Raw genomic sequence first — 11,958 nt, forward strand, 5'->3', positions numbered from 1 at the left:
TATAATACTTAATGTAATTCTTAGTATGTTTTGTTTTAAAAGAGTTATCTAAATCCATTTTTTTTTTTTTTTTGCCCCACTTGTTCTTTGTTCCTTATCCTCTTCTTTTGTCTTCTTTTGGATGAGTTTCTTATTATTACATTTCCCCCTTCTGTTAGCGTGGAAATTACATATGTTAAAACAATTACTAGCTTTAATCATGACACTAGAGATTACATGTAGTGTGCAACCTTTGTCATATTCTTGTGTTAATTAGTGCTTTTCTACTCTTCTCCTCCAGGACCTTAGAGCAATCAACTTCATTTACCACCTTCTGATTCATACAGTATTATTGTACATTTTATTACTTTATGTATTTAAAGCATCCTAAGATATTATCACTATTCTTTATAATACAATGCCTCTGCCACATTCAGAATCACAGGCTATATTGGCCAGAGCTATAAAATCTTTTGGGGCACCAAATAAAGGGATAGTTAACTATACTGGGGGCATTGTGTTAAGATGAGTGCCTAGGAGCAGTGATAGTATCTGGGCCCAGAGGCACTTTACCACTCAAATTGAATTTTCTCTTCAACCCACAGGTCCTGACTCCTTAGGAGCAAAAAAATCATCTGAAAGAGGAGAATGTTACAGGATTTGGGTATCGGCATTTCTGGGGACACACTCGATTGAAGACTGAGATTTCTGAACAGAAATGTAGAGCAGATCTAGAAGACACAAAGAGCATTCCAGTTGCCAGCCATTTTCCCGGAACAGGAGAAAATGATCCAGACCCAGGTAGCTGACTTTTGGGTTGTTTTATTCTTTCCTTTGTTCCCTCATGGATTTGTAGAGGCCTATGAAAATATCAGCTCCATTAATATGAGAAATATAAATTTCAAAAATCAAGCTCTGGAGAGAAATAAACTTAGTCTTTAAACTTAACATCAGGCAAAGTTGGATAAGGAATACATTGTTCATAGGATTAACCCTGTGTAACTAAATTACTCATCTGGGGAGTAATGACTGGAGAGGATCCCGCGGGTTACGTTCGCTGTCAGCTTGCATCTAATATCTCTGACAGCCAACACCACAGGAGAATCATGATTTCCATGGTGTGTACTGGTTTGGAGGAGAAAATAGATTACTTCCTGGGGGATGCCTGTATTTCATGGCACTTTGGTCTCAGGAAATTTCTTTCGTAGTTTCTCCTGGCGGTGGTGTGGTGGATTGTGTCCTGAACAGCAGCCTTCACGGAAATGCTGAAGCAGGTTTCCTATGGCTCTTTTCTGGAAGGATTCCTTATGGACCTCTGTGGAATAGACTAAGTGAATTCAGTAAACACAGGGGACCAACGTTTGTTGACTTCAGCCTTGTGGCGGTCTGGATTTGTCCCGGAATGAAACCTAAACATCCTGGGAAAACGAAAGGATCCCAGGACTTGCAAATGGCTCTCAGTGAACAGACAGCTGAACTGGTGTTTGAATGCAGACCGGATGTAGAGTTGAAAGACTCCCCTCCCTCTTTGAGTTCAATTAATTTGCTAGAGCGGCTCACAGAACTCAGGGAAACATGTTACTGATATAAAGGGTTATACAAAGGATACGGATGAAGAGATGCGTAGGGTGAGGCATGGGGGAAGGGGCGTGCTCCGTCCAGGAACCTCCTCGTGTCCAGCTATCTGGAAGCTCTCCGAACCCAGTCCTCTTGGGTTTTTATGGAGGCTTCATTACATAGATGTGATTGACAACCATGTAGAAACGCGACTGGACAAAAAGCGCATGATCTAAACCCAGCAAGGCCTGTCTGTTCAGATTCTTCGTGGCCTCTCTGTGGACATTCCTTCCTCCAGGATATGGGACAGGACCCTTTCTAGAATGAGGATCTTTTGACCCACAATCAGATTATCTGAGTTCTGCCATGGGCAGGTGAAAGGAGGACAGGGGAAGGTCACAGAGAGAGAGTCTGTCTCCTGAGGCCTAGAGCACACCAACATTTTAATAAACTCTGTGGGGGTTATGAGCCAGGAACCGTGGACGAAAACCAGTGTATACATTATAACACCAGACCTGCTAAGTCAGTCCAGCAGGAACCCCCACCCTGAATGGTCTCACTGGGCTCCACACCCTCCATCACCCCGCAGGTGATGTCTGATCACCTGACCTCTTTTTTTTTTTTTTTACTTTCAGTGTGATGTGTCTAAGTGTAGACTTCCTGCTTGAAATTTGTTGGGTTTCTTGAGTCTCAAGTTTGGGCTGTTTAATCAGTTCTGAAAAATTCTCAGTTTTTAGATCTTTGAATAATGCTTCTCCATTACTCTATTTTCTTTTTCAAAAATTATTGATAGGCATATGTTAGACCCTCTTTCTCTGTTATTACCTCTTCTTTATGTTTTTTCTGTCTCTCTGCTACATTTTGGATAATTTTTTCAATTGCACATCCCCTATTTAATATTTTGTGATACAAGGAATATATATTTTGGTCTTTGTCTCTGGCTCCTGGCCAGACCTCCTGAACCCCTTGTAATTTCTTAGCTGATAAAAACAATAGGAATATCCTTTGTTATACAGGTTAAGTATCCCTTATCCAAAATGCTTGGGACCAGAAGTGTTTCAGATTTTGATTTTTTTTAGATTTTGGAATGTTCATATATACATAATGAGCTATCTTAGGGATGAGACCCAAGTTCTACACACGACACTTAGCCCGAAGGTAATTTTATACGATATATTTTTTTCTTTTCCACAGACACTGTTGTGACTTAATTTTATACAATATTTTTAATAATTTTGTGCATGAAACAAAGTTTGTATGAAGTACTTACGTGTGGAATTTTCCACTTGTGACATCATGTTGGTGCTCAAAAAGTTTCAGATTGGAGCATTTCAGATTTTCAAATTAGGAATGCTCAACTGGTAATAGTTGGCTTTTTGTCTTGGCGCCTGAAACAGCTGTGGAGGATAAAGGTGAAAGGGACATATTTTGTTATTTATGACCTGAGTTTATGTTCATGAGGTGACTTTGGAAAGCTCCTAAGGAGAAAAGGCTTGCTGCAGGGGAACCTCCCAGGAGGGAAGAGGGTGGAGACTGACTTAATCGCCACTGGCCGATGATTTATTGAATCGCGCCTGTGTACTGAGGCTTCCATAAAACAATAAACCCGGAGTTTGGAGAATTTCTGGGTTGGTGAACAGATGGGGGTGCTGGCAATGTGGAGAAGCTCCACCCCCTTCCCCATACCTTGCCCTGTGCATCTCCTCCATTAGGCTGGGCCTAATAAAAGAGCTGTGTCCTTTATTGTAAACTGGTAACAGTAAGGAAAGCACTTTCCTGAGTTCTTTGAGCTGTTCCAGTAAATTATCAAACTCAAGGAGGGGGTCACGGGACCCTGGATTTATAGCTGGTCAGTTAGTTAGAAGTATGGGAGGCCTGGGCTTGTGATAAGGGCAGGTGGCCCTCCCCGTGTCTGCGGGTTCTGCATCCATGCATTCGACCAACTGTGGAGCGAAAATATTTGGGGAAAAAATTGCATCTGTATTGAACATGTATAGACTCTTTTCTTGCCATTATTTCCTAAACAATACAACAACTATTTACATAGCATTTACAGTGTATTAGGTATTACAGATAATCTAGAGATGATTTAAAGTATATGAGAGGATGTGCAGAGGTTGTAGGTTATATGCAAATACCGCTACACCATTTCATGTCAGAGACTTGAGCATCCGTGGATTTGAGTATCTGCAGGAGGTTCTGGAACCAATCCTCAGTGAGTATCAAGGGACTGTATGTATGTCTTTTTATGTATATATGAATATATACATATACCACATACATATATATATCACATTCGTATGTGAATGTGGTGTTTCTAGTTTACAAGATTTAACTTGTATACATTAAAGAAATTTCTAATTGGATGAGTGGATGGATGTCTGAATGCACAATTACAGAATATTTTATTAGGATTTTACTTCTTCCACAGTGTAGTCAAAGAAAAAACACTAGGTACGTAGATGCAACCAGTAGAGTAGAAATGAGCAGAGAAACTTTAACATTTCTTCCATATTATCAAAGGGACACGACTTCATTAAGCAGGACTGTGTTTCTCAGGAATCGCTGACCCCGGAGGACGTGGCCGTGGAGTTCACCTGGGAGGAGTGGCAGCTCCTGGGCCCTGCGCAGAAGGACCTGTACCGGGACGTGATGCTGGAGAACTACAGCAACCTGGTGTCAGTGGGTGAGGACGGTGCCCCGTGTCGCTCAGAGGGTGCCTGTCAGTGGCCTTTATTTCTCAGCTGCTGACAGCCTTGGTGGGTGTGTGGTGCTCCGAGGTGGTGGCAGACTCTCAGTCCCCTCTGGTTTCAGATAAGAGGGCACATTTGCCCTTCTCCTGAGAGAAAAAAAAGCCTTTACTTTGTAGGCGTGAAAATTATGTTGTCGTCAAATGAACTATTCTGTGGTTTTACAGACCCCCCAAGCCCAATTCATTGTGTCCGAGTCACCTGTCATTCCCCAAAAACAGGGTATCAAGCCAGCAAACCGGATGCACTGTCCAGGCTGGAACACGGAGACCCACCCTGGAGAAGAGAAGATGAAATCCACCGGGGAGCCCGTTCCGGTGAGTGAGAAGTCCGGCACGGGGGAAGGCCACTTAGGTCACGTTCTAAGCAGTCAGAGAAGGCATCACAGCTGTTAGAGGGACGGTCGGTTCCTCCACGTATCTGTCTCGCAGTGTGAGACCCAGAAACATCTCCCCTTGTTTCTCCTGAGATCTGATCCCTCTTTATTTTATCTACAACTTGGTTTTTGTTTGCTTGCATACTTTTCTTTTTCCTAGGATTTCCAGATATTTCCCCTCTTCATACCCTTTCACCTCCTTGATAGGGAATTCCACCTTCCAGGCCTCTCTCCAAAGAGAAAACTTTGAACGCCTCAGTTTTCTGACTACTGCACCTTTCTGCCCATTGGGAAATGCTGACTTCCCTCCTAACACCCACCCTGCTTGGGTGCTGCATCCCCAAGGTAAGCTGGTCTTTCGCTGGGCCTTGGCTTCCCTAGCTTCTCTTTTTCCTCACTTCGAGGTTCTCCAAAGTTTCTCTTCTCCATTTCCTCATCTGTTCTCACTCTTCAGGGTTTCCTTCATTCTAGTAAGTTAAGCTCCTTCTGTTCCCTGGAGGAGGCTCCCAAACCGACATCTCCTTAATGTTATCTGACACCAATTTTAGTTTTATGTTGTGTACTCATCTTGATGGCGACTCTCCCATGCTTTCCTAATAACCGCAGGGAACTGGAATCATCTTCCCTCCAATGAAACCCCTGTAAGCTCAGGTTCTCCTTTACTCCTGTACACCCTAAGTCCTGGCCATCCTGGCATTACCTACCTACAGAGCTCTCTTCTTTAAAGGTTTTTGCTGTTCATGATGAATTTTTAACTAAAAAAGGTATCTCTGACATCCTGTATTCTCAGAGCCAGCCTAAACCAGGTCCTAACTCTTGCCTGCTTCCATTGGACTCCTTTCTGTATTTACTGATTCTCAACTTTCTTCTAGTTCATTGTAGATATTATCATTGTATTTGCTTTTGTTTTTTTCTCCCATCATATTCTGATGACACTAAGTCCCAGTTCACCATGTTACCTGTCAAATGACATTGAAATTCTTGTTTCAGTGATCTCTGTGATATGGTATCATCTCACTCACACAGAGATTTCCATCTTCTTTCTAAAGCTCTCCCCAGTGTGTTCCATACATGTGATTACTTCCTTGACTCATTCCTTTAAAAATTTTTTTTTCCTAGCATAGCGTATGCTGGAGGATAGCAGCAGTGAGCAAAAACACGTACACCATAGATCAAGAGCTTTCATTCCTAGAGGAGGAGACATAAACTTAGGTAACAACACGCAAGAGTACATGCCATGGCTGGGGCTGCTCTTTTAGGAAAGGGAACAACTCTCTGAGCAGGTGCCTTTGAGCCAAGAGATGAGGGAGGTTAGTAGGCTGCTGGGTTCGGAGTGTTCCAAGTAGAGGTGATAGCAAGTTTAAAAGCTCAAGTGTTACTGTGTTTGAGAAACAAAGGAGCCCACATGGATAGAGCAGAGTGCGCCATTGGGAACATGGTCAGACATAAGGCCAAAGAGGCAGCAGCAGCCAGGGAAGAGGAAAGTCAGTCACGGGGAGCCTGGTCATCCATTCCAGGATGGTAATCCATTTTAGGATTTTATTCCTAACAGGATGAGTAAACATGATGACATCTTGAGTACTGGAATGACATGAAATAACTTAGGTTTTAAGAGGATCACTGGCTGCCTCATAGGAAGTAGGCAGTAGCAGGCAGGGGAAAGCCAGTCGGGAGGCTGCTGCGTCCTAGGCGGCAGAGAGAGTGGCTGGCTTCTGTGTGGGTGGAGGGGTGAGCGTTGGTCAGATTCTGGATAAGCTTGTAAAGGAGGGCAGACGGGATTTGCCGCTTAAATGTGGAGTGTGAGAAGAACAGATAGATGAAGATTGGTAAGAGTTTCAGGGTGCAATTGCTGTAAGAAACATTGAGGCAGTGTACCTGACTGATGCGTGCCTGGCTCGGCACTGCACTTGCGGGACCAGGAATGCTTCCTGTTCAGGCGCGTTTGAGCAGGAAGATGAGGGATGTGAGTAGGTGCCCTGGGTGAGGAAGTTCTGAAGTGAAACAGTGGGAAGGTCCAAGGCCTCAGGCAGGAGTGTGTCTGAGGGACTTTGGGAAGCCTGTGGGCATGGAGCAGAGGGAGCAAGAGGGGAATGACTGGCAATAAGGTCGATGGTAGCTTGGGGTTGCGGGAGGCAGGTCACACAGGGCTGTTCAAGGACATTTCAAGACCTTCCTTAGCAATGGGCTAACAAGACGAGGAAACATTAGGGAGTTTTGGATAGAGGAGGAGTGACATGATGTAATTTGTATCTATAATGTAATTATTATTATGTTTAAAGAATCACTTTGGCTACTGTGTAGAAAATAGACAATAGCTGGAGGGGGAGGAAGCAGGAAGGCAGGTAGGAGGCTGCTGCCATAGTGCCAGAGAGTGACTGGCTCTGGCTTGGCCGAAGCAGGTGGGTGTTGGGCAGATTCTGGATATATTTATAACGGAGGGCAGGTGGGACCTACCACTGATGCAGATATATGGTGTGAGAGAAAGAAACAGATGAAGGGTGACGCTGACCTGTTTTGGCATGTTAACGAGAAACGTGGAGCTGCCATTTACTGCGACGCAGATGATCTGGGGAAGGGGATTTGGGTTGCGAAGTCATGTTTTGGAGATCGTAAGTTAGACATGCTTGTTAGTATCCAAGTGGAGCTCACTGCTGTGTCTGGATGTCTGAGAGGTTATGTCTGGAGATAGAAACTTGGCCTGGATAAGATCTTCTGGGGAGTAAAGGAAAGACAAAGAGCAGCCTCGGGCAATTAGAAATCAGGTGAGGAGCTGGTAAAATGGTCTGAGAGAGAGAGCAAGAGCTTAGGTGAGAAGTTCCACTGATGTCCTGTTAGTGGAAATTTTGGTAAATTGAGTGATGACGATAATGTAAATTCTGACTGTTGTGGACTTCATGTGTTTCCGAGTGGAAGGGCGAAGTTGTAGGTACATTTTGTATTTTTCTGGCTTCATTTTTCTGCTAAGGTAAGACCTTTCTAGCTAAGCCCTTGTCTTACCTTTCACCTGGCTGGCAGATGTGTAGCAATAAGGTACATCCAGATGTTCTAAGAAAAGTTGAAGATAAAGCTGCTGTAAGTCTTGATTTAGGAAGAGGAAGTGGTCCTTTTGGGCCCCTTAACTGATGCCAACCAAGACATAGTATAGAATTGTGGCGGAATATGACATTAGTGGCAAGATGAGAGATCAGTAGAAGAGAGAAAGTGAAATGGGAACAGTCTGGGTCTATCCAGGAGCAGCATGAAGAAAAAAGTGACAGTTCCTACAGCCATCGCAGCTGTTCATCTGCTTATGGAGACTGCGTGCTCCACCGCCCAGCTGTGTATTATCCAAGGATCACTGCTTCCCTCTTTCTGTAGGAATAAAGGAGGACGTTACAGTTAGACCAGTGATTGAGTGTTGATGACAGGAGGTTTCTAAGAAATGTGAGATTGGTGCTTTGAGAAAGTTGGCTTGATGGCCCACAGAAAGAAGGGCAAATAATAGGAACAGGATCACCACCCGAGAGTCTATCATAGTTAACTCAAAATGCCGAGTATTGAACAGTCTGACTTCCCCTGTGGGATAGTTTTTTTAATCACCAGTATCTGCTTAGCTCTCTGGTTGGGAGGTTAACATTTGGTTTCCCTCAGTGGACTTTTCCCAAACTGTAAATGAGAGAATGACTGACACCATGGCCCCTGTGCCTCCATCTTCTTTTTTATCTACACATTCTCTGAATGTGATCTTCTCGTGTTCCCTGTCCCTAAATATTTATTTACTAAAGTTTTCCAAATTAAAATCTCCAGACAAGGCTTTTCTCAAGACTTATGTATCCTTCAGACTTGGGTATGTAATGGACTGCCTTAAGTTGATATGCTTCCAAATGTACACTTGATTTCCCCCTTCTGTCCTTCCGTGATTTTCTTATCTCATTAAAAGACATAACTAGCCCAGCAGCTCAAGCCAAATACTCGGTATATTCTGAGTCCTCTCTTTATTTCCTTCATCCCGACTGCAACAGTGAATCCGTCAGTAAGCTTTGTTTCCTAACAGGTAACCTGATTTCTTCCACTTCTCTCCATCTCCATGGCTCCTTCAGACCACTTTTTATAATTTGCTGCTTTCCTTGTGTCTTTCTTTTTTCTTTTAAGTGGCTTTACCAAACTACAGTGTAGGCTCCATGAACATAAGGAATATATTTGTGTATCCCAACACTAGCACCATGGCTGGTACACAGCAGGCATTCAGTAAGGGTTTGCGGCATGAGTGAATCTGACCCTCTGAATGAGGAGGCCCTCCAGCCTCTGGTCTGCTGCTCACAATGAAGTGTTTGTATTTTACAGTATTTGCATGTTTTGCACGTTCTTATTTAGAAAGTAGTCAAATCTGTATTTATTCAGTATGAATTATCTAAATTTTATTTTACATTAACTGCTTTTCCCTTTTGAGTTTGTTTATATTATTGTTTTTTTCCAATGTGCAGGGAACATTAAACATGGAGTTTCATTTACACTCATGTCATAGGGTTAGCACTAAAGAGACACTTCACATCATGGTAATTTTTTAAAAAATACCTTTATTACAAATCAAGGTGATAGAAAACTCATTGTTCTTTTCTTTCTAGAAGTTTGGAAAGTTGATGATCATTTGCCAGAGCACTTACAAAATGAAAGCATAGTGAGCAGAATGGAACAATGGCATGGATGTAATGTATATGGAAATATTGTTCATCAGAACAAAACTCAGTTTCTGTTAAGGCAAAATCATGATATATTTGACTTAAATGGAAAAAGTATGAAATCAAATTCCACTTTAGTTAAGCAGAACAGAAGCTATGAAATAAAGAATTCTGCTGAGTTTACCAGAAATGGGGACTCCTATCTCCATGCTAACCATGAACAATTTCATACTGAAATTAAATTCCCTGCAAGCCGAAAACTTATCAGCACTAAGTCCCAATTCATCAGTCCCAAGCATCAGAAAACTCGAAACATAGAGAAGCCTCATGTCTGCAGTGAATGCGGGAAAGCCTTCATTAAAAAGTCTTGGCTCACTGATCACCAGATCATTCATACAGGAGAGAAACCCCACAGATGTAGTCTATGTGGGAAAGCCTTCTCCAGAAAGTTCATGCTCACTGAACATCAGAGAACTCATACAGGAGAAAAACCTTATGAATGCACGGAATGTGGCAAAGCCTTTCTAAAGAAATCACGGCTCAACATACATCAGAAAACACATACAGGAGAAAAACCCTATATATGCAGTGAATGTGGAAAAGGCTTCATCCAAAAAGGAAATCTGATTGTACATCAGCGAATTCATACAGGTGAGAAACCTTATATATGCAATGAATGTGGAAAAGGCTTCATTCAGAAAACATGCCTCATAGCACATCAGAGATTTCACACAGGAAAGACGCCCTTTGTGTGCAGTGAATGCGGAAAATCCTGTTCTCAGAAGTCGGGTCTCATTAAACATCAAAGAATTCACACAGGAGAGAAACCCTTTCAGTGCAGTGACTGTGGGAAAGCCTTTACGACAAAGCAAAAGCTCATTGTTCACCAAAGAACTCATACAGGAGAGAGACCCTATGGCTGCAGTGAGTGTGGGAAAGCTTTTGCGTACATGTCTTGCCTTGTTAAGCATAAGAGAATACACGCAAGGGAGAAACGAGATTCAGTCAAGGTGGAAAACCCCCCTGCAGAGAGTCACAGCTCATTACATACCAGTGATGGCATGCAGGAGAAAAACCCTGCTAACACGGTGACCACACAAGTGCCTTCTGTGGCTCCTCAGACATCAGTAAACATCAGTGGTCTCCTAGCAAATAGGAACGTAGTCATCGTGGGACAGCCTGTGGCCAGATGTGCACCCTTGGGAGATAACAGAGGATTTGCACAGGAGAGAAACCTTGTGAATGTGGTCGTGCCTTCAGTGATCAATTACGTCTTATTTTATGTCACAGAAAACCCATAGGAAAAACACTCAGATATAATCTGTGGAAAAGGGTTGAGCAAAACTTTCTAGTTCATTATATGGCTGAAAAGTATATACTGAGAGAAAATTAAGAAATGCAGAGGCTGGGAAAGCCTGATAAACGCATCCTATCTAAATACACGCTTTAACACAGAGGCATAATCCGATGTTAACCCAAACACATAAACAGTAATCACTCTATTGTGCCAATTAAATGAGTGAAGGAAGCCTGAGTTCATTTAAGTGGAGGAAATGAGTACTGCGAATTTTTAAACAGATAAGATAATCAGTATCTGGAATGTTGCTACGAATGAAAAGCCACAGAAGTGGTGGTTCTTGGGAAAGAGTTAATATTGAATTGGTGGGATATGGGGCACATATGTGTTAATTCCATTTCCCCAGGAAATGGATTAATTGAATTAATTGAATTAATTACAGGATTAATTGAAAACCAGGACTCACTTTTAGAACTTTATATTATGCAGAGGGACCTATGAAACAATAGCCTTACACTGAGTCAATCTGTTCATTTAACAAATAGCTTCCTTTGTACCTGGTCTTGTCCTAGGAGTTGAGGTCACAGTGGTGAACAAAGCAGAAAAAGTTTGTGGTCTCCTGGAGAGGGAACTGAGTTTGTATCTTTAAGTTGTATGTTTACACTCCAGCTGATCTAGTCAGGGGATATAAATATCTACATTAAGTGAAATAGACATGGAGTAACTGGGTCAAAGGGATATGGGAATTTATTGTTCAAGGAACATACTGTTTCAAGGGATGGGGGAAGGACTGCTCTTAATGGCACTTAAGCATCTTAGAAACAAGTTATTTTTTTAATGTCCATGTCTTCTCTCTCCAAGAGATTACAAATTCCTTGATAATTTTTATGGTTACTTAAATTTTAAAATTAAAAAAAAAATTGAAAACAAAATTTAAAAAACTCACTTCCTTAGTTGCACTAGCTACGTTTCAAGTGCTCAGTAGCCATATATGAGTTACGGCTACCAAACTGGACAGCACAATGAGCAGAACTTTTGAAACAATGAGTAATCTCTATCATCATTTCCACCACCCCAGAAAGTTATGTTGGAGAGTGCTGGTTTACATGATTTTAAATTTCCCAACACACAGAAAAACCAAAACCAGTTATATATTGATTTGGAAAGTGAATGAATGAACTAATGGGTTAGGTAAAGTGTATTTCATCATTGAAGGGAATGACAGTTCTAAAGAACTAAATTCTCAACCAAAACTTTTTTGTGTGTGATTAGAGATTTAATGACTCAATACAAAAGGGGCAGAAGAAGAAAAGGAAAAGAATCCCTAGAATAAGGAGAACA

The 11,958-nt window shown here is 42.1% G+C and overlaps 1 protein-coding gene across 1 annotated transcript; it reads left to right on the forward strand.

Moving 5' to 3' along the window:
• Nucleotides 1-600: 600 nt before the first annotated feature.
• ZNF350 (zinc finger protein 350) lies at nucleotides 601-10,685 on the forward strand. Its single transcript, XM_012643417.1, has 4 exons — nucleotides 601-780; nucleotides 4,096-4,222; nucleotides 4,508-4,603; nucleotides 9,267-10,685. Exons 1-4 carry the CDS (start codon nucleotides 766-768, stop codon nucleotides 10,619-10,621), a joined length of 1,593 nt encoding a protein of 530 aa, XP_012498871.1. The 5' UTR covers nucleotides 601-765; the 3' UTR covers nucleotides 10,622-10,685.
• The last annotated feature ends 1,273 nt before the right edge of the window (nucleotides 10,686-11,958 follow it).

Source organism: Propithecus coquereli, unplaced genomic scaffold (genome assembly GCF_000956105.1).
Source record: "Propithecus coquereli isolate 6110/MARCELLA unplaced genomic scaffold, Pcoq_1.0 Scaffold196, whole genome shotgun sequence".
Lineage (NCBI taxonomy): Eukaryota > Metazoa > Chordata > Mammalia > Primates > Indriidae > Propithecus > Propithecus coquereli.